General features: G+C 45.8%; 1 protein-coding gene across 2 annotated transcripts; it reads left to right on the plus strand.

Annotated features, from left to right (window-relative positions):
• Positions 1-4,326: 4,326 nt before the first annotated feature.
• Positions 4,327-13,940, plus strand: CYP1B1 (cytochrome P450 family 1 subfamily B member 1). 2 transcript variants are annotated; one of them, XM_083496887.1, is made up of 3 exons: positions 4,327-4,894; positions 7,533-8,528; positions 10,401-13,940. In XM_083496887.1, exons 1-3 carry the CDS (start codon positions 4,857-4,859, stop codon positions 11,005-11,007), a joined length of 1,641 nt encoding a protein of 546 aa, XP_083353013.1. In that variant the 5' UTR covers positions 4,327-4,856; the 3' UTR covers positions 11,008-13,940. The 2 variants fall into 2 exon arrangements, with proteins under 2 accessions (XP_083353013.1, XP_083353012.1); XM_083496886.1 differs by lacking the exon at positions 4,327-4,894 and having other exon boundaries at positions 5,986-8,528.
• The last annotated feature ends 9,129 nt before the right edge of the window (positions 13,941-23,069 follow it).

The following is a 23,069-nucleotide window of genomic DNA, read 5'->3' on the forward strand; positions in this document are numbered from 1 at the left end:
TTGTCTTCTGGCACACCAAATTGTGAATGACTTTGAAAAAAGAGAACATGAGATAAATTATGTTCAAATATAAATTCTGTTTCTGATGATATCAAATATTTGTGATGGTAACAAAATTTGGATGGGACAGTTTATTCCATGGGTAGGCAAACTAAGGTCTGGGGGCCGGATCCGGCCCAATCGCCTTCTAAATCCAGCCCACGGATGGTCCAGGAATCAGTGTGTTTTTACATGAGTAGAATGTGTCCTTTTATTTAAAATGCATCTCTGGATTACTTGTGGGGCATAGGAATTCATTCATTTCTCCCCCCCCCAAAAAAAAATAGTCCGGCCCCGCACAAGGTCTAAGGGACAGTGGATCAGCCCCCTGCTGAAAAAGTTTGCTGACCCCTGGTTTATTCATTAGTTCTTCTGTGAGACTCAGTCAGAAATAGATAGGGGATAATAAAGGGTAGCAGATAGTTCTAATAATTTTCCTGTTAGTCACAACCAAAGTTAATTCATTCGTGAAGGAGAGGTACAGCAAAGTTAGTACAGCATGGGGATCTTTTCTTTGTGGCCATTGTTGATTGTCAGTCTCAGAGGTGGACCAAAGGAAAGACTGGCAAAGGTAAGCTTCACCAACAGGAAAATGCTCTCAATCTATAGCTAGGTTCCACCTTTTAATTTTATGACTGGCATAAGAACCAGCCAATCAGCCCTGAGCGTAATACTTCAGCAGGAAACAAGGAGAAGTAGTTCTACCTTAGTTTGATCCAGGCCAGAAGATGGTGTATGTGCTCAAAATGTGGTAAGTGCACTTTCACAGCAGGATCATCACTAGAATTACTTTGAATGTTTGGTCTTACCACTGCCTGGCAGTGTACATGGAACTAACCTTGATGCCTGTTTGCAAGTTGTATCTTAGCCTATCAGCTGTTGAGTGTGGGCCTCTATGACCATTCTCTACAACTATATTGATTGCATTGTCAAGTCTTGGCACAATTCAAGGTGCCAGTGATTCCCATTTCAACTCTTATACGGTCTGAGTCCAGCATATCTTGGAAAACTCCTGACCTGAAACCATGGTAGCACAACCACAAACTATGGGCAATGTGATTCTTTCTGAGCTTCCCTGTGCGATTTCAGGCAGGCAGATGAATCAAACCAGCTAGCCTTGAGATGGTTGAGAATTGCCTCAACATGGATGCCTGTGTCCAAATATTTAGAGAGGTGGGATGTAATCGTCATCAAGGAGGTGGAACTTGAACTGTGTGAGCACAACCACCTGCTCTGAACCTACTATTCACCAAGAGAAGCATGGCACAGATGTCGCTGCCATGGGCAATGCATTCCTTGGAGGCCTGATCTGCTGCCCCTGTTGCCTGAGGCAGTCCCTCACCTTGCCTCATGGGTAGGCTGACTCTAGAAGCACACAATCTGCAGATACGCTCTCCTGCAGAAGCCGCCTTCCCCTCAGTCTGCACTGAATGCAGAAGTGAGGAAGTTTGGGAAATGTCAAAACGTACCCTGAGGGAAGATGGGGCTTGTAACAAAATAAAGCCCAAATATAATAAGGACGGGCACAAAGTATATTTCACAGCTGAACTGTAAAACAAAATGCATATTGAAAGAGCTTTGTGAATTGGATACACTTGAACTGGATACACTTCCTGTTTCTAAACCCCATAAATCTCATGAACATTTCATAAACCAAATGAAATGTTGTATGACGTCCATTTTTATGAAAAGCAACCAGCTATTTTCTGTCTCTTCCACAGGGTTCTAAGCAGAAATGGATAGCGGACGCCTGTCTGTTATGCAAATGGAGGGCTGCCCCACCAACCTCAATCAGCCTCCAATGGCCTCTTTTCTTACTTACATCCAGTTATGGGGATGGCACTGACTATCAGCTTTCTCCGCCTTAGGGTCAGTGTTGCCCCTGTAGAACTCAGTAGGGAGGATGGGGATGGGGACAAAACTAGAATGAGTTGTCTCTGCCTCTATGTACTGTTGGCCTCTCTTCTTTCTTCCCTACCAGTCTCAACAGGCACCAGCCACTACTGAAAACGGACCATCCACATCCTTAGGGCTTTCCCCCTACAATAACCTCTGCCACCACACACAGAAAAGAGTGACAGCTGTCACAGCAGGACGAGCAACTGTTTGCTGTCATTAAAAATAAATAAATCAAAGAATGGGTTTCAGTAATGAGGACTGGGAGCACACAGTGTTCAAAGAATCAATTTTTTTTAAGCACAGTCAAGGAGATAATAAGTCCCCCAGAGCACAATATTTATCAGGAAGCTTAGTTTGGTCAGAATTGAGTATACTGTTGAAACAACACTAAATACATTACATATGGCAAATGAGCCACCATAGCCACTAGAGGGCCATGAAAATTTGTGTCCCAGGCTTTTTAGACTCGTCTAGCCACGTAGTATCTGAAACCCAAGGGGCACCTTGGTTGCCAGATGTAAGGTTTTTTTCCCCCCAGCTCTCCTACCACACTATTAGAGAGTAATACATTTCTGAAAAACAAATAAATGACAATATTATAACCAACAGAATGCCTTTTTTGAGTGACTAGCTGAATGTGCTAGTCTCTGCATCTTAAAAAGCAGAGACATCACCTTGCCAACAAAGGTCCGTATAGTCAAAGGAATGGTTTTCCCAGTAGTGATGTATGGAAGTGAGAGCTGGACCATAAAGAAGGCTGATCGCCAAAGAATTGATGCTTTTGAATTATGGTGTTGGAGGAGACTCTTGAGAGTCCCATGGACTGCAAGAAGATCAAACCTCTCCATTTTTAAGGAAATCAGCCCTGAGTGCTCACTGGAAGGACAGATCGTGAAGCTGAGGCTCCAATACTTTGGCCACCTCATGAGAAGAGAAGACTCCCTGGAAAAGACCCTGATGCTGGGAAAGATGGAGGGCACAAGGAGAAGGGGACGACAGAGGACGAGATGGTTGGACAGTGTTCTCGAAGCTACCAGCATGAGTCTGACCAAACTGCGGGAGGCAGTGGAAGACGGGAGTGCCTGATGTGCTCTGGTCCATGGGGTCATGAAGAGTCGGACACGACTAAACGACTAAACAACAACAACAAGCTGAATGGTTTTCTCCATTCAGTATCTAACTTATCAAATCTAGGACTGGGGATGATTTTTTTGCACGGCTGAGATTCATTATGGAACCCTTGGATTCTGTTTTTGTCTTCCTCTATAGGCCAATTCACTTGCTTAAGTGGTTTGCAGACATGCTGATGTGGACTTCATTTGCTAGACTTGTACATGGTGGCCTGGATCAAGTGGGAAGGGTCCATAGCTCCATGGCAGAGCATCTGCCTTGCAAGCAGAAGGTCCAAAGTTCAATCCTGGGCATCTCCAGGTAGGGCTGAGAGACTCCTGCCTGAAAGCTTGAAAAGCTGCTGTCAGTCAGTACAGACAACACTAGCCTTGAGGCACCAGTGGTCTGACTCTGCATAAGCCAACTTCCTATGTTTCAGTGTTCCAATGTGTTTAAAAATCTGCAGCCTGTAGCCAACAATACCTAGCAACTGATCTTTTTGGCTCTAAATCCAGCACATCATTTAACCCCCCACAGTGTGGTCTTCAAAACCCTTTGTCTTTCAGGTCTCATCTTTTCGGATAAAATGAAGAGGGAGAGAACCATGTACGCTGCCTTGAGCTCCCTGGAAAAAACGGTGGGATATAAATGCAGCAAATAATAAATATCAGCGTGTGAAGGGATTCATGGAGCCCAGATAGAGAGACGCATGAGGCAACAAACCATGTGGTCTTGTGTGGCAAGCAAGGGCGCCAACTTGAATAAAATATTGGGGAGGGGGCAGGTAAGACCCGCTCCACATAATCAATCACATGACGTGGCACACACACACGATTTGAATGGGATTTCCCCTCAACTTTGGGGTGGGGCTAGCCCCCTGAACTATTTTATTGATGGGTAGGCTGAAAGGATCTCAGCTCCTAGGATTCAGCTACCATTTCAGAGGTAGCATTCTGGCCATGCCATGCCCAAGTGGTCAAAGATCTGAGTGTAGCTTCAAAAAGGGATTTGGCATCAAAACACGCCCCCCGCGCTATCCTCTAATTTCACCCTCTGATACCCCGGCGGGGGGCGGGGTGGCTGGCTGGCTGAAGCTGGCAAGTCCTCACACACCTTGCAAAGCCAGCCTGGGAAACAGAAGCCTCTCTAAGAACTCGAGGGAGGGAGCGAGGGAAGTACCGGGCTGAGCTCCGTCCTGGGAAAGCAGCGCGGGGGGCCCTTTGGCCCGGCGCTCTGCTCCGTCTCCGTTTCCCTGCGGATCTCGCGTGCGCGCCCGGGGAGGGGAGGAGATGGCCAGAGGCTTCCCATCAGCCGCAGATCACGCCAGGCGGACTCCGCACGCAACGGGGAGGTGACACACGCCGAGGGTAGGAAACTTCTCCAGCCTCCGGGGGCAGAGGAGGGCTTTCCCCTACCTCCAGCTCCGCGAGAAGCTTTGGGGGGCTGCTTTTTTGCACGGCACTTGGGAGCTCCACTTTCCTCGCAGGGCCAGGAGGGAGGGAGAGAGAAGAGGAGACGGCTCGCCAGGTCCCTCGTCGAGGAAGCAAGACTGGGCTTCCCCTCGTCGCAAGGCGCTGCTCCTCCCGAAGCTGCCCCAGGGAGACCCCGCCAGGCGGAGCTGGTGGGCGGCAGCGGCAAGCGCAGCGCGGCCGGGATCGGGGGCCGAGGCTGGCGCTGATTGGCCGGCGCGAAGGACCTGCTTTCCAGAGCCGAGGAGCGACCGGGATCTTTTCGAAACCGCTCGCTCGTCCTCCCCCAAGCAGGGGCTGCTGTGTGCCTGCGGAGCTCGAGTCTTGGCCGGAGGCAGGATGAGCCAGAGAGATGTGGCAGAAGCTTTGGTGAACAGGTGAGTCCCCGATCCTGCGAACAAGCAATTCCCGCCCCCCGTCCCGTCCTTTTTAATATGGGGTGGCTTGTGCGAGGAAACGGCCAGTCGTGCCCTTTTGAGGCAATGGATCCTCCTGGGGTGGGGTGCCCCTCCAACAAATACTTCCCTTCTTAAGGGCGTTTACCCAAATAGCTGCTTTGAGTCTCACACCAATAAGTTGGTTTGCTTAGATCCCCAAGTCTTTGGGTGACAACCTGGGGTGCTTTAAAGAGGTGTAGCTGCCTTAGCTTGTGGCAGCAAAAACTGCAAAGACTTCTGCGGCACTGGCAAATACAGTGGTACCTCGGGTTACAGATGCTTCAGGTTACAGACACTTCAGGTTACAGACTCCGCTAACCCAGAAATAGTACCTCGGGTTAAGAACTTTGTTTCAGGATGAGAACAGAAATCATGCAGTGGCAGCGTGGCGGCAGTGGGAGGCCCCATTAGCTAAAGTGGTGCTTCAGTTTAAGAACAGTTTGAGGTTAAGAACAGACCTCCAGAACAAATTAAGTTCTTAACCCGAGGTACCACTGTACATAGCAGCCACCTCCTAGGGGCCAGGGGCTTCGACCCTCCCCATAAAATATTTGAGGGGCTGCCCCCTGAGTAAATGGGCATTGCCATTCAAATGGTGTGCATGCAGTGCATCATGTGATTATGTGTGATGGGCTTACCTAGCCCCTCCCCAACATTTTATTCAAGTGAATGCATCTATTATGGCTTCCATGGACTAGAGGTCTCAGATGCAGATGTTGCCCTAAGTTGGCAAGCATAGGTGGAGAAGAGTCCTTGGCTCTCATTTGCCCCCTGCTGTTAGATCCCTTCCACCTGCAGTAGGATAAGGGATCTTGCAGCATCATTTGTAAGTGCGAATGCTGACTTGTTTCTATCTTCTTGTTTCCATCTTCAACCCACCTTCTGCACACATGCTGAGGGTGAGGAATGGGATGAGAGCCGCAACCCCAGAGTCGGTCACGACTGGACCTAATGGTCAGGGGTCCCTTTACCACTTACAACAAAACAAACACTGAACTGGGTAACTGCTATGTGATATACAACTGCAACCTGAAGGTTAGCTTGTAATCTTAGTGTCCACACAAGTTCCAGTGAAATCAATGGACTCTGTTTCAAGTAAGGATGTGATACTCTGCACTTACTTGGGAGTATAGTACATCCTATTGAAACTAGTGAGACCAAAAGCTAAGTATCATTTTGAAAAGCTGCAGTCCCTTTTTTATTTGGGCAAGCAATTAATGGTCAGGAGAAGAGGGTTGTTTTAATGTACCAGTACGAAAGCAATTCATGGCTCTGCTCAAATTCAATCTAACTTATTGTGCAGAACACCTTACTTTTGAAGTGATGGGATGGATGCTTACATGCTGTTTAAGTACTGCAAGTTTTCTTACTTCACTGCTAGGTTCCTGCCTGAAACAGTGCATAGATATGCACAAATATGATGAATTCCCACATAACATTTCAAAGTGCAAATTTCCATGGACTGTTCATGCCTTTTTTCTGGCAGGACTCTGGGAAGCTTTCCAAAAGCACAAACCAAAGATGAAGTTTAGAGCAGGGTGGATGGAAATTGATGGTCTTTATTTTTAAAAAATGTTTTTAAAATTTGTAATTTTAAGGAAACTGGTTCTTTTATTTGTTTACTCTTTAGCTATATTACAGATCATTTTTTTTTTTTAAAAAAACACACAACTTGGTTTAAACTAAAGCCTGTACTTAATGCAAGCATGCATTCAATGATCACCTCACATACACTGGATTAAAGCCTGCTTTTCCAGCATGGAGGAAAAAGCCACGGACACCATGAATGTGTTATTATACTTGATTGTGAATGTTTCTGATTCTGCAATAAACTTCCCAACTTATGCAAAAACAAGTTCCCCCAGAAATTACCTCACTTGCTGTTGTAAAGTACTAGATGCTTACAGCTAAAGCTTACTCAAAATTCACTCCAAAAATAGCATTTTTGCTATATACACTTAGAAAAGTGTACACACTCTATACTGGAGTGTAGCCCTTGTTTTCAATACTTGGTTCACAGTGCAACCCTGTACCTGTTTATTTGGACTTAAATCTCCTTGTTTCCTGGGGTTTACGTCTTAGCAAGTGCGTTTAAGGGCACCATCAACATTAGAGTTAAGATCCTTGATAGCAAAAAGGCTTTATGAGTTACAAACCAATACACTTGTTACAGCAGCCAATTAACATACACTTCCGTTAAAAAAACACAGAGACGGTTTAAGTCAGTGTATTTACCCTTCAGACACACACGCAAATGCTGCCTAAAATTAACCTGCCCGGGCTCCAAGTATTATTACCGAGTATGTAGGGCAGGCTGCGAATGCTGGATGCCGAGTGTCTATGGAAGGCTTGCAAGTTTGAGGGCCCTCAATTTGGTGGGTGGGGATCCCTTTCCACACAAAGGAAACTGCACGTGCAGGAAGTTTTGGTACATAACAGTTTCCCCCTCTTTTTCAATGGCGCCGCATTTAAAACTGCACCTGCGGCCTGACGCGCGGATGGCGGGGGCGCTTCCCAGCCGCAGGCTCTGCTGCCCGTCTCTGTCTCTGCTTGTAACCCTCCGCCCTTTTCTCCGCAGCGTGCGCCCCCGCGCCTTGGAAGAGGTGCTCCCGGCCGGCGTGCCCTCGGTGCAGGGCTTGCTGCTGCTGCTGCTCTCGCTGCTGGCCGCCTTCCACGCGGCCAGGCTCTTGCTGCAAGAGCGGCGGCGGCGGCGGAGGCTGGAGCCGCCGGGCCCGTTCCCGTGGCCGCTGCTGGGCAACGCGGCTCAGCTGGGCAGCGCGCCTCACCTGGCCTTCGGGCGCCTGGCGGCCACCTACGGCCACGTCTTCCAGCTGCGCCTGGGCGGCTGGCCCGTGGTGGTGCTGAGCGGCGAGCGCGCCATCCGCGAGGCGCTCATCCGCCAGGGGGCCGCCTTCGCGGGCCGCCCGCCTTTCCCCTCCTTCCAGCTGGTGTCGGGCGGGCGCAGCTTGGCCTTCGGCGGCTACTCGGAGCTGTGGAAGCTGCAGCGGCGCCTGGCGCACTCGACCGTGCGCGCTTTCTCGGCGCGCCGCCTGCTGGAGCGGCCCCTGGTGGCCGAGGCGCGCGCCGTGGTGCGGCTGCTGGTGCGCGCGTGCGCCGGCGGCGCCTTCGTCGACCCGTCGAGGAGCCTGGTGGTGGCCGTGGCCAACGTCATGAGCGCGCTCTGCTTCGGGCGCCGCTACAGCCACGCCGACGCCGAGTTCCGGCGCCTGGTGGGCCGCAACGAGCAGTTCGGGCGCACGGTGGGCGCCGGCAGCCTGGTGGACGTGCTGCCCTGGCTGCAGCGCTTCCCCAACCCGGTGCGCTCCGCCTTCCGCGCCTTCCGCTCCCTCAACCACGAGTTCTACAGCTTCGTGCGCCAAAAGTTCGTGCAGCACCAGAGCAGCCTCCGCCCGGGCGCCGCCCTCCGCGACCTCATGGACGCCTTCCTCCGCCTCCAGCAGGCGCAGCCCGCGCTGCCCTTGGAGCACGTGCCCGCCACCGTCACCGACATCTTCGGCGCCAGCCAGGACACGCTCTCCACCGCCCTGCAGTGGCTCTTGATCTTCCTCATCAGGTGAGCTGCTGGGCCGCGGGGTGGAGTCCGAGGCAAAAGCGCCACTTGACCCTCGGAGAAGCTCAGGTAGCGGAACGGGGGAAGGTCCGGACCCGAAGAAGAGCTGATCTCCGCCGAGAGGCGGTGAGAAAGCATTGTTTTCAACCCGAGGGCCACATTCCCCACTGGGCAATCTTCCGAGGGCCGCATGAGCGGGTAGGGAGGGATGAGGCTAAAATGGGAGCAGAGCAAGGAATGGGAATTCTAACTTCGTACATTGTTCGGCCAGTTTCTACATACACTCACACACACACACACACACACACACACACACCCATCCAGGTGAGCAAAAGGCTTTATGGATTGGAGTGCCAGAACCCATTCCAGGCACGCACAAACTCTCAAGGAGAGTGCAAAGCGACAAACGACAAAGAAGCCTGGAGGTCTATATTTGCCTCTTGAGCTGAGGTTCTCCAACCATGTAGAGAAAGCTGAATGTATTGTCCCATAAAAATGAAGGTGATAGCTGAGGTGCACATGCCATCGACTTTGCCCATTCTTTGAGAAATCCAAGTTCTCATTGAGTTTGGTCTTATGTGGTTATCTGGGTCTTTTGGTTCCCGCATTCTATCCTGAAAAAATGAATGGCCACCAGATCCTGTTAAGCTAACAGAATATGGTACAGAACTCTTATTTTCCAGAGTTGTGCTTGAATTTGAGTTTGGTATCCTCCATTAAGGTGCAATTGTGCTCTTTTAGAATGATGAAGCACCACCTTGCTGTATAGAATTTCAGTAAACTGAAAGTTGTTGCAAAATATCTCTCCCTCCCCCCTTTAACTGGATGTTTCCTTTCATAATGTGACATACAAGAACAGGTCATATGGCAAAAAAATAGTGGTTCATCAGTCCCTTTTCCAAACCATTGCTCAGCTCTCTTCAACCCAATGCTGTTGTCAAGGGCTCCTGGTTTAACCTAGCTGCCCAAAACAATTTGTTTTGCAGGATAACAAAACCAAACCAATTTGGATCCTACCCTGAGGCCAAAATGTGTAATGCACTAAATAGATTTCCATGTACAAATTAGCCCAGTATTTGGTATTAGCTATTGATATGAAGCCATTAAAACTGTATTGAGTCAATTACTGTATTATCTCTTCTGGACACTAGTATATTCATTGGGAGAATGATAGTTGAACGTTTTTAGATAGAATGCAAGTTCTCAAAGTTTCGGAATATATATTATTTTTGGATTCATTGTTTAACAATCCAAGAAGTAAAAGCTGAAATATGAGATTAAACATCTCAAGGCTCTGGTGGGTTAACAGCGAAATTTTGCAAACAGTTTGCAAGCAGATTAACACAAAAACCAGTTCAGTAATTAACGCTGACACAATCCCTTCCCCAACCTGGAACGAGGCAAAGATTGTTCTATTAAGAGCAAGTAAAGAAACAACATAGATTTTTATTTCAATTTTGGCAAACAGGCTTTTGTACTATTGTGAGAAGTTATATAAAAATAGACCAAACAGAAATTTGCAAGGGGAAGAAATTAGTCTCTTCACATTCATAGAGCCGATATGGGTGCTATCCAGTTGCCTGCCCTGCTTGTGTTAATGGAACTTCCCTTCCTCTCCTTGACCTGAAACATGCTTGGGAGGTTGGGGACCCACTGGAGCAGACTGAGGGCATGAGAGGCTGCTGGGGGTACATTGCAGGGGGGACCTGGAGGCACAAGAGGTGGTCACACTTCCATCCCACCTGCCAATTCATCCTCCCCACATTTTACCAGTGGACATACATTGGTTTGGGACATACATTTGCCCAGGTAACCTTTTCTTTCAGGAGAGTTGAGAGAAAATTTCCCAACTGTGTTGTTGTTTTTTTAAACCAGGTACCCAGAGGTACAGGCTAAGCTGCAAGAAGAGATCGATAAAGTTGTCGGCAGGGACCGCTTGCCTTCTGCTGAGGACCAGCCCCACTTGCCTTACGTCATGGCCTTCCTTTATGAATCCATGCGTTTCAGCAGCTTTGTGCCCGTTACCATTCCCCACTCCACTGTGGCTGACACCACCTTAATGGGCTACCGCATCCCCAAAGATACCGTGGTCTTTGTCAACCAGTGGTCAGTAAATCATGACCCGGTGAAATGGCCTTCCCCAGAGGAGTTTAACCCATTGAGATTCCTGGATGAGAATGGATTCCTTAACAAAGATCTCACCAGCAGTGTGATGATTTTTTCGCTGGGCAAACGTCGGTGCATTGGGGAAGAGTTATCTAAAGTGCAGCTCTTCCTCTTTATTGCCATATTCGTACACCAGTGCAATTTCAGTGCTAATCCAAAGGAAGACACGAAAATGGATTTCACCTATGGCTTGACTATTAAACCCAAGCCGTTTGAACTCAACGTCACACTTCGAGATAACATGGATTTGCTGGATAGCACCGTACAGAGACTTCAGGCAGAAAAGGATTCTGAAAATTGCCTCCCAGATATGTAAACGTTGAAGTCTGAACACTGTCTGTAGTCCTCTTATAAGGATCATTTGCCTTTGCCTTTTTATATTTAAATGAAACACATTGAAATATAATGTATTCTGGAGAGGTAGTAGCATGAAAATGAAGTAAAACAATGCATTATTTTTCAAATATGGATTTGGTTTTAACCATTGGTATTTCATTACCTCTGCATTTCTTGCCAGGCAGAAGCAAAAAGGGCATTCTCCAAAGTTGTTTTAAAAATCTGAAGTTCCTTCCACAGTAGTGTTTAGTTTGGGATTGCCATGCTTCGTTTACTCATTTTTTTATGGAGCATCCACATGATGGTGCCATCCAATCATTGTCATCCTATCCTATATTTTCCTGCAGTTCTTCAGTCTTTTCTCAGACCACAGGAAGTCTGACTTTGCAGAAGAAGACCATTAGACCAGTGGAGATTGTGCTGCTCTGCCGTCATTTTAGAAAGGGCAGGATTTTGACATGACCAGTTTGATGTATGATGCAGTTGAATCAACACAGCACAGTTCACTACTGTTGCAGGCACCATTTTATCATCCCGGTTACACAGTCTTTTTAATTAGCACATTTTAAATGCTTTACAAGGGTTTATGTCTGTTGTTATTGTTTTTATTACATTGGTGAAATACCACTTAAGTGAAAGTGTGCAAGCACTATAATGCTAAAATTTAAAATATGATGGGGTGAGGTCCTTTTCTATCCCCAGCTATCTGGGCAACAATTTTTTAAAATCCTTTTAAAATAAAAATTTAAAAATGGTGCTTTGCCATCTGATACAGCTACTCCCCATACTGCCAAAGGTACAAGTTGGGATTGTAGCTGTGAATTACAATTGTATTTCAATGCCTTGGTTATAAAATAGCTCTCCATTGACATTCCAGATGTTTTTGTCTGAAGAGATTTTAAATATAAGCACAATTTTATTCTCAAATATAATTGACATTTTCTAAAGTAAGCAGGCACTCATTGTGCATTGCATCTGTTATAACAAATCTTGATTGAGGCAGTGATGTTAAAAGATGTTGAATAAATCGTCTGCTTACCTCAGACTATCACACATAGGGATGTAAGGCAATGTTTTAAAGTAATATTTGGGAAATAATTGCATTTGACAACCTAGGTTGTATTGGTTGAGTGCTCTTAGTGTCACTCATTGATATACATTCATAAATAGGGATGTTATTAATTTGGATAAATGCACATATATATATAAATAATATGGAAAGTGCTAAATAATTGGTTCTGCATTTTAAAACAATTTGAATAAAAAACTGGAAGCACTCATGAGTGCTGTTGAAGCCAAAAGGCTTCTTAGTTATTGTGTTTCCTTCCAGGATTGGACTCTGTTCAGTCAGTTCTGGGCTTTTCACTCTAATTGAATCAAGCTCAGCTACGAGGGGTGGGGAACATGAGGTCCCTCAGTTGCTGTTGGGTTCCCAACTTCCACCATCCATGATGGGCTGGGTCTGATGGGGAGTCCCAAACATCTGGGAGACCACAGGTTCCCCACCCAAGCTCTGCACCGATGAGTGACAAAAGGACTGAGGACCTCATCCATCTTCCATTTAAATAGAATTGCAGTTGCCTTCAATATAAATAATAGCCCCATAGAGTTAATTCCTAACCTAGGGTTGTGTCAATTCCCCACCCCACCCCCGCTGCCTCTTTTATCCCCATTAGGCTTTGAACTTGAATTGCTTTGAATAGGAAAACTTGTTTGGTCATTACCCTTCAAAATTGGGAGTTTAAGGTGTTTGCAAACCAGACCCGAATGCACTGGTCTCAATTTGTGTAGGCTCCTTTTTGAAATGTGATGCTCAGCATACTGATGACATTCAAATGAGGGCATGGGCCCCAATCCCCCACTATTAAAACCATATCTGCATAGGGATGTGGCTCATGAAAAAATATTATGTTTTCCCCTCCATAGCTAAGGTCCTGTAAGCTTATGTCAATCATGTTAATTACTTGGGTGTCTCCCCATCCAGCTGTCAGGAGCTAGACCAGGGACTAAATGGGTGGCTTTAATCTGAAAACAGAAGGAAAATCTGTCTGTAGTTGAGTTGCTTTTCTGGCAGTGCTTCCGAAACTTCTGACCCAAGCCCTGCTGAAACATTCACCTTCTAAAGGTGGCATTACCTCTGAAGCAATAGATTTGCAAGTGAAAATGTGTTTTACTTGATTCGCAATGCATTACTGAACTCTGTAGCCGAATGAAACAATAGTGCTTACACATATATTGTCATTAAACTCAACAAGAGCTGTCTACGAGATAGCAATAAATGTGCATTATCTAGTGCTCTTCCAACTCGTCACCGTTTTAGAGAACATAAAGCAGAAATTTAAAAACAGAGTTAAGATCGATAGAAGGGTAGTATGCTTAGATACTTTGTAGATTATAAAAATAAAATTTGGTATTGCAGAACTTAGCCTGCATCTGTGAAAAGCTCTGTACTACATGAAACATTTTCATGCTCAGGTCTACATTAGATCTGTCATTTAGGATAGTACTATTTCCCTCCAATGCTATGTCTGTAAATATGATTCATCTGTATATTATAGGCAGTGTAAATGCTCCTAACATAATAGTTCCCAATAACTCAAGAATCATTGAGTTTATTTTAATACATGCTGATTGTAATTTTGTATTTTATTTTATTTTTCATAAAAGCTTTAAAATATATCAGGCTGGTAGTAATTACATTTTGATTACGTAATGATTTTTAAATCCTGGTTTACCAGATTGACTGTATTTTTACATTTGGTTTGTTTGACAGCAAGTATTAGACCTGGGTTGCTGTTCTTGTTGTTGTTTTAGGATAGATTATTACTTTAATGAAAGAGTAAAGAAAACTTTCTTTTCACACAACCACACACAACCAATCAAATAAATTAAAATAAAACAACTAGTGTCACATACTGCGAATCAATTTCTGATGTACTATATGAAAGTCTAGTTGCAATTTATTTCTTAGGATACGTGAATCCAAGCTTAAACCAAAGAGAAAGAGATCACTGTAAGAGTGGAGGGTCTTAAGTATTCAAATTGATGAAAGGGAAAGAAAAGGCATTAAATTTTCCTTAAACGTGTCTTCCTTTATTTCTCCCCTGGCAAGCCTACACTGCTGCAGAAGCTTGCCCAGTTCCAAATTCTATCACACCATCTCTTCAGAGCAAACTCCTGCTCACTGTTGCTATAACATGCAATTTAAACTATGAGGAGATAAGATGATATCCTCATGTTATACCTCTCTTGTTATTTCAACAGGAACAGTTTGCCACCCCCTCACAGAAATATATTAATCCCAACATCGTCCTCAATGGAGAAGTAGAAAGCTCTTAAAGTAAAGGTAAAGGGACCCCTGATCATTAGGTCCAGTCGTGGACAACTCTGGGGTTGCGGCGCTCATCTCACTTTACTGGCCAAGGGAGCCAGCGTACAGCTTCCAGATCATGTGGCCAGCATGACTAAGCTGCTTCTGTTGAACCAGAGCAGCGCACGGAAACGCCGTTTACCTTCCCACTGGAGCAGTACCTATTTATCTACTTGCACTTTGATGTGCTTTCGAACTGCTAGGTTGGCAGGAGCTGGGACTGAGCAACAGGAGCTCGCCCCGTTGCGGGGATTCGAACCGCTGACCTTCTGATCGGCAAGTCCTAGGCTCTGGTTTAACCCACAGCGCCAACATGGTAAAGACAAAACACCCAGTTATATACTGCAGGTACTTTGTACTTGCAGAGGTTTACTTCCTTGCATGGGTTTGGTGTTTTGCTTGCTATGTTGGCCCAGGCTTTAGGATGGGTAGCCAATGTGTTGTGGACTACAGTTCCCATCTTCCATTACGATTGGTCATGCTGACTGAGGCTGGTGGAACTTGTAGTCCAAACATCCTGGAAATAGCCCCTTTGGCTATCTCTGTTCTATGAGATTTCCTGTACTGAGAATCTAGCTTCCAAGGATAGAAAACTAAGCTTGTCTTCTGTGCCCCACTTGAGTCTTCACACCATTTACCTACTTCACTCTGGATTTGTGTAGGGTTTGTCCCTTAGCCTTTTCTTCTCCAGAAGATGTCTCACAAGGCAGTGGAAATATAGGATAAGAGTTTTCCTTCTCCTTCCAAGGTTCACGAGCCCCATCAGCTCCTCACTTCCCACTACAGTATGTGCAGAAACTGTCTTCTTGGCCGTTGGACCCACTATTGGTCTTGTACACTCAATCCACCAGAGCCTGTTTTCACATGCAGGGAAGTCCCTAGCAGGGTTTGAGACCCATTGACTACCCTCACCCAGCCAGCCAGTTGAAGCCTGAGTGTGGCCCCTGTCAACTGCTGACATTTGCCAGGAGCCACAGGGTGAGGACCAAATGTGGACAAACTATCACGAAGGAGCATAAATTCCCCCCCCCAGGGGTACTATCCCTCCTCTAACGCTCCATACACCCCTTTACAGATCAAGCCGCTGTTAAAAAGCTAGTTCTAACCTCAAGATGCTTCAAAGATTGTTGGGAGCGTCCATTTTACTTTCCCACAATACCCTGGGCCACCTAATATAGTGTCACTCCAGGGCTTCTGCTTCCTGAAGGGAAGGTCCAGAAGTCAATGCTGGTGGGCTTTGCTGGGGCACTGAAGCTCTGGCAGCTGCCTGAGGATGCCAGGGGCCAAAATGGAGCCTGCATCCTGCAAGCATCCATTTAAAATAAAATAAAATCAAACTTGCATGGTTTCTTGCCTCTGGGTTTGTATAAACATAGCTTTAATTTTTAATACAGGTTTTCCCCTCAGTTGTGGATTTTGGATTGAATGTCTCTGGAGATGATTGATCAAGCAAAACAATAGATCTGAAGATTAAAATCTTTTCCTAGAAACCCTCTGGACTGGAAAAGAAGCTTTGTTTGGGGGATTTCTCCTGCGTCTAGCGAGACGGTGCTTCCTTCCTGTTGCTGAGGTTCAGTTCAGTTGAGCAGCTTCAGTCTGAAGCCCTGGCTCATGTTGCAGCTTGCTGCGAGATACAACTGCATTGGCCTCTTGTCTTCTGGCAGAGGTGAGAAGGCAGACCTGTATCTACAGTCCAGAACAATGTGCCTTGTGGGGTAAACGGTGCAAGTGATGCAAGAACAAAAGGGAAGTAGCTTCCCTCCCTGAAGCTGTTTCTGTTTTAAATGCATTCTCTGTCTCTCTTGTGTATCCTACTAACATCCTGCGTGTTGATGCCAAACAGTACCTTCTAAAGTGCGTGACAAGGATGCTGGCAACACTGAGCCCCTTGCAGAGCAGTTAATCCACTCTGGAGGGGAAAAGGAAACCTACAACAGAAGCTAAGTCTCAGTATTGTTAAGCAGGATCAGGTAGAGGGAAAATGGGAAGAGCTAAATGTAAACAAAAGTCTCTGTGTCTGAGGATGGAGTGGCACAGGGAGAACAAAATAGATATTAGAAAAACAACTATTGAAATGCAACCTAGTGCCGTCTTCCACAAGTTGGGGCCCTCCAGATGTATTGGACTACAATTCCCATCAGTCTCAGCTAGCACGGCCATGCTGGCTAGGTCTGATGGGAGTTGTGATTCAAAATATCTGAGGCTACCGAATGGTGCAAGGCTGATCTGGCAATGGCAAACACTTCAAAGTAGAATTGTTTGGGGATTCGCAAATATCTGATGCAAAGGAGCTAGATCTACACTTTCTGGGTTAACTGTTTCCTTTGGCACTATTTGAATGTCCCAATATGGTTCTGGGCTCAAAAGTACAGTGGTACCTCCGGTTGCAGACGTTATCCGTTCCAGAGCTCTGGTCAGATCCCAAGGTTTTTGCAACCAGAGGTGCCTGTTCTGTAGAGCGCTTCTGCACATTCGCGCACAGCAAAACCTGGAAAAATACTTCCGGGTTTGCCATGTGCGTATCCCAAAGGATATGTAACCAGAGGTGCGTGTAAGTAGAGGTACCACTGTATATGCAATTACATTAAATACCAGAAATAGACTGGTTCATCCATCCCTACACTAGAGCTACTATCTTGACCACATTTAATCAGAGGGTGTAGGTCTCAGAAAGAAATAATGGGGAGCCCCTGCCTATCACTGCCCAGTGCCCCTAACAGATTATGCCCAAGGGAAGGCTTTTCACCCCTGCTATGGAGAAGGACCAAACTGCGGGAGGCAGTGGGAGACAGAAGTGCCTGGCGTGCTCTGGTCCATGGGGTTACGAAAAGTTGGACACGACTAAACAACAACAACATGGAGAAGGAGCTCAGTCTGAAAAAGCCAACCAAAGGAGGGTGGGGGAACCAGTATGAAAAACAGATGACAGTGCACCCCCCCCCAAATAGTTACATTTAGGTAAGTTAAGGTAATAAGCTGTTGCTTCTGAAAGCTTTTCCCGATGTTACCCCAGTGGTTAGGAAGTTCCTAGTTCAAATCTCTCCTTCACCATGAATTACTAGCTGGCCTTCAGCAAACTACTATTGCCCTATGGGAATCATGTGGGATGTGATACATAAGTAGCAGTCAAGTACAACATTCCTTGTTTTCCTAGAGAAGACATGCGAGGGAATGTTTGGTCCAGCCAGTTGAAAACTTCCTGTTTCCTCCTGGCCTGGAACATCCTTCCTCTTGCATGTGACTAGTGGTGGCCGTGACCTTACCTGTTCAGGTAACAAAAGGGCAAGGCACGCAGCACACTTCCCTTCTTTTCAACTCTTCTCCATCTTCCTTTCTTCGTGTGAGCTGCAGTGACTGCTAGTCTGCAGTCACTGGGATTATCCCCCCCATGGGGCAGATCCAAATGTATATACTTTGTAGCTAAGTGTGCCTTCAGGGATCCAAATGTGAACTGATGATGTGAGTAATCTTTTATATACTTTACACAAAATTGTGTCATGTTTATTCCTTTAAGAGGGATATAAAGGGGACTTATCAGGAACCAAATAGAGGCTTAAACAAGCCTGCAACCAGCTACCTGTTGTGAGGCTGGCACACCTAACAGGATTGTTGAAGGTATTGTTGATACAGCATGTACAAATACCCTGGCAATTGTATGTACCGTAAGTCACAGTATTACCTAAATGATGGTTTAAGGGTGAACATACCTTTATCTGCTCACACGAACTCCTGCATGGCTTCTCCCTCTCCCCCCACCTCCCTGTGCAGCTCAGTACTATAGCTTGTGGTGCATTCCAAACCTGAACTGTGGTTTATTTCCAAATCAAACTATTCAATCAAACTATGAGTGGTAAGCTAGAAATAAGCCAAAAACCTTTGTACAACACCATAAGCTATAGGCTGCATGGAGATCCATAAGGCAAGAATGGGGCACATTTACTCCTAAACGTGCAACCCGGGCCATTGTCTATTAGGAACTCTGATCCTCTGAAATGTGCATTATTATTATTAATGATGCAATAACAGGCAGTGTAACTCTCCAACAGTTTGACTTCACCCCAAAAGGCACACTCCTCTGTTGTCTCCCAAGACAGATGACAATAACAGATGCAACAGGCAGAATAGAGAGCAATGTGACCTCCCCCTTTTGTATCTTCTGTTATTTTAGAGCAACTTTCAGGCTATTTCATGCATATTTGCCCCCTTCTGCCGTGCGTAATGAAGGGGACTGGCCAGCCTCAAGTGATCAATCAGGCACCCCTGAGGCTGAAATGAGCCAGCAAGTTGTTCATGACATTCCCACATGTTTCTGCTTTCGGCAATAATGGGAACCTTCTGTACTGCTGGCCCAGCGCTCCCTTCAACAGCAATTGCCAGTGCAATCAGGACGAAAAATGCACAGCTACGCACAGGATCCCAAAAGCAGGCTTGACCCCTGGGACAGTCTCGGCCTGTGTTGACCAGAGTCGGTATGACTGAAGGTTTTTCAGCGTGAATATGTTTCTACAAGTCTCTCTTCGTATAGCACTCCTAGAGTATGTGCACACAGCAGCTGGCAGTGCTCCTCATGTAGCGCTGTGCTCTAGTATAAAAATGGAAATACTGGGAGCAGTATCATAGTGGACAAGGTGTTCAGTGTCCTTTCCATAGTGGGGCTGCCTTACCATATTGGTGCTAGTGTTCAAAATGCAAATAAACCTGCAAAGTTTAAGTTACTAATCCGAAGTAGGAATCCCTTCAAAAAAGTATCCAACTTCTCCTATTTCAAATTTCTTCAAATTTGGCATTTAGTCCCTTGCAATAGTCACTACAAAAAACCTGAAAGCAACAGCCCTCTTATTTCCCCAGTCTCAATAAGTATTATCTCGCAACAAAGAGGGAGAATATCCCTCCCTCTGGATTTTCTTGGATTCCAACTCCCATCAACATCCAGAGGGCCACAGGTTCCCTGCCCCTTTCTTACAGAGTGACTCTTAAAGGTAAAGGTAAAGGGACCCCTGACCATTAGGTCCAGTCGTGACGGACTCTGGGGTTGCGGCACTCATCTCGCTTTATTGGCCGAGGGAGCTGGCGTACAGCTTCCAGGTTATGTGGCCAGCATGACTAAGCCGCTTCTGGCGAACCAGAGCAGCACACAGAAACGCCGTTTACCTTCCCGCCGGAGTGGTACCTATTTATCTACTTGTACTTTGACGTGCTTTTGAAGTGCTAGGTTGGCAGGAGCAGGGACTGAGCAAATGGAGCTCACCCCGTCACGGGGATTCAAACCTCCGACCTTCTGATCAGCAAGTCCTAGGCTGACCCACAGTGCCACCCGCGTCCCTCCAGACGTGATTCTTACCCTTTCAATTTAGTCTAATCATCACAAACAAGCAACAATAAAACTTAAAAGCCTCATTATTACCCACCAGAACAAGAAGGGCTGGTCCACCAGTGTTCCCCTGACAATTTGGATTTGTTGGCACCTGGGAATGTGTACTTTTATCTGCATTATGGCTGTGCATTAGCCATACATTTAAAGCATGTTGCTTCCCCATTGAGAAGCCGGGAAGCTGCAGTTTGTTTAGAGAGTGTGAGGAATAAACTACAAATTCCAGGAATTTTCAGGGGAAGGAACACATTTTAAATGTGTGGAGAGTATGCAGCTACAGTATATGCACTTATCAAGATCAATAGGGACTATGGGAACATTGCAATGTGTAATAATATCAATAGTACCCACAGATCTCCCCTTGCTGGACCCTGCAGTATGAGTTACTTTGAGTGGTGATTTGGACAAAGCAATAATCTTTAGCCATAAAATAAAAAGATGGCTAAATATCCCTAAGCTATATTTATTTCCATTAATAGAACACTGGCAAATGACACGTGTAAGAAATGCATTTTGCCAAACCCATAAATGCTGTGTGAGAGCAGTTAACACATGCCTTTGTATGACTGACATGGTAGATTGCTTCCATATCATATGGTAGGAACTTTTCTGCCAGGGGAGTATTAAAAAGCACAAAATGGGTTTTCTTCTGCAATTTATTGCAGTCTGCTTTCCATCATCGAGTGTAAATATTTCAAACGACAAGACCAGTTTCCTTAAGAGAGTGATATTATGTTTCTCCTCTTCCTGATAATGGGAGTTTTAAACAGAGCCATTTATAGCCATTGTTTTACTATCTTTTAGCCTATGCAAGTTCCTAACTCAACTTCAGAATATGTCACAAGAGGAGCTGTGCTAAAACAGCCTATGCAAATACCATGCAGCAAGAACTATGCATTTATCCTACGATCAATATAGTATAGTAAGCATTGTTAATACTCTACAAAATCCCCACTGTAGGGATGATCGGGGAGTGGGGAGTGGGGTCCGGAGAGAGCACACTCCCCACCAGCAGGCAGCCACAGTCTGCCTGCACGTGTGACCTTGGGGTGCGGGGCACACACACCCCCAGACAAGCCACAGCTGTCTGAACATCATTCCCTCTGTCTAACCTTTTGCAGTCTCAGTAGTCTGCGGTGCCCTGTCTGTAACCTTTGTCTCTGAGACCTTTTGTCTCCTTCATCATACACTGTGCAAGGGGAAAATGACGCGGTGGAAACAGGTGCCAAAATAACTTTGTGCCACCCCACTATCTCGGGACCAGAAGATGTGTAAAGGTCACAGCCCAAAATGTATCTGCCTGGTTTGCATATGTGTCTCAATAAAAGGAGGCTCCACAGGGCTGGCCGGCAGCTTGCATGCAGCCCACCTGTGCATAGCTCACCTGCATTATCAACTCCTGCCTCATGTCCATCACTTCACCCCACATGTATAACATCTGCTCCCTCGCATGGCCCACATGGTATAGGGAAATAAACTGACCATATAAAGTAAACATGAAAGGAAAAAAGTAATGCAGACCCTTTACTTTTTTATATCTTCTATCTACCTATATCTATATACACACACACATGTGCACAAATGCATATAAACATGTGTGTAATCAGAGCACATAAGGATGTGGAAGTCAAGCAACCTTTCACTGCAAGATACACTCGTGCAATGTGATATTTGAGCACTTTTACACTATTGGAGTTTGGGAATTATGGCTCTTCTTCCTGCCCCTGGGACTCTTCTGTGTCAGGTATAGCTTACTGACAAGCTTGTGGTCACTGCTGAGTGGTTTGCCTTTCTGCTTGGCATAAAAACCACGTACTAAGTCGCTCAAAACTTGGCTGGGTAGCTCACAAGTTTAAGATTACATTAGGTTTGGCAAGAAAGATGGCAGGGAGGCAGCACAACTGTGTTTTCTGGGTGGCTCAGCAAATAAGTGGTTCAGATTATTTTGCTCCTAAGGGAAGGAGAGCGGTACAGCCTGCATATTAAACGTGCCTAAGTGAAATGGTGCTGATTCGTTCCTCCCCTCCCCCTTTTTAGATGTGTTTTGTGGCTAAGCCATCATTCCCAGGAAGCAAAATCACACAGAAAGACGACACAAAATGGATGCCAGAAGCTTCTGGAATGTATGGAAAATAATGCTTGCTAGCTTATTGTAGCAAGTCTCAATTAGCTGTGAAAACACTAGCGTTATTGTGTTAAGCATAGAATATAATAGGGAACTATTTTCAGCGTTATGTAAATATGAAACCTATCAGTGCCTGAATTGTTTGTGGCTTTGAGCAGTATTTGTAAAAGCTATCTTTAGCAAGCTACATATGCAAATCGGCCCCAGCTATGACAGGCAAGTCAGCACTGGGAAAGGTGGACTTTCCCTACATAGCGTTGTAATTTTATGTTGTGAACCGCCCTGAGATCTATGGATAAAAGGCGGTTTACAGGAGACAGCTGTGTATGCACCACGTTGAAAAGCATGTTTTCCAGCTGCCATAAAGAATCATCACAGCTATCATTCGCAGCACCCTGTGGTTTTTTTGGGGGGGAGTAGGGATGTGCGCACACAGATTATTCAGCTAGAGAAAGAGATGAGACAGGAAATGTGCATATTCAAGAAAATATTCCATATTCTCCCTTTCTAAGCAGTCATCCCTCCAGAAGGTGACTGGGAGGAAGCAGAAACAGTAGGCATGATACAAGCTTGGATGATAAACCAAAGCTGAAGCAATCAGTAGCAATGTGGATAAGAAGCAGAGTGCTGAAGGGGAAAATGGGTCTTTAAAGCTATATTTAAAAGGTTTGGACGTTCTGGAGTATGCATAATTTTGTTGTAATACCATCTCCGCTATAGGAACACCACCGCAGATGGGATAGTAAAGATTTACAAGGGCTGCCATCAGCACCATCTATTTCTCTTGAAAGATATCAAATATACAAATGCATTCATTTAGTAAGATAGTTGTTGCCTATGGAAGACAAAGTTTGATGCTGTGAAGTCTGAAAGGATTATCTAATCATAGATCCCAACAAGAATTGGTCAGGTGCCCAGATTGCAACAAATTGCCTGTATTAAACTGTTTATATAAGTGGATTTGGGCAGGTGGAAACTGGGAAGGGGTGAGGACAACTGAGGCTTCACTGCTATGACTTGAAACTCTCCAGGCTCTTTATGCTGCCCATGTTCAGTTCAGGCTCCTTCTCCAATACGCATAGACTTTACATTCTATCAGTCGTTCACCAGAAGCAGTGCCTTGAAGCAACTCACTTTGCCACTATGCATATAGAAATATACTACCACAGCAGGCAA

Source organism: Podarcis liolepis (assembly GCF_965112155.1).
Source record: "Podarcis liolepis genome assembly, chromosome: 3".
NCBI classification, from domain to species: Eukaryota; Metazoa; Chordata; class Lepidosauria; order Squamata; family Lacertidae; genus Podarcis; species Podarcis liolepis.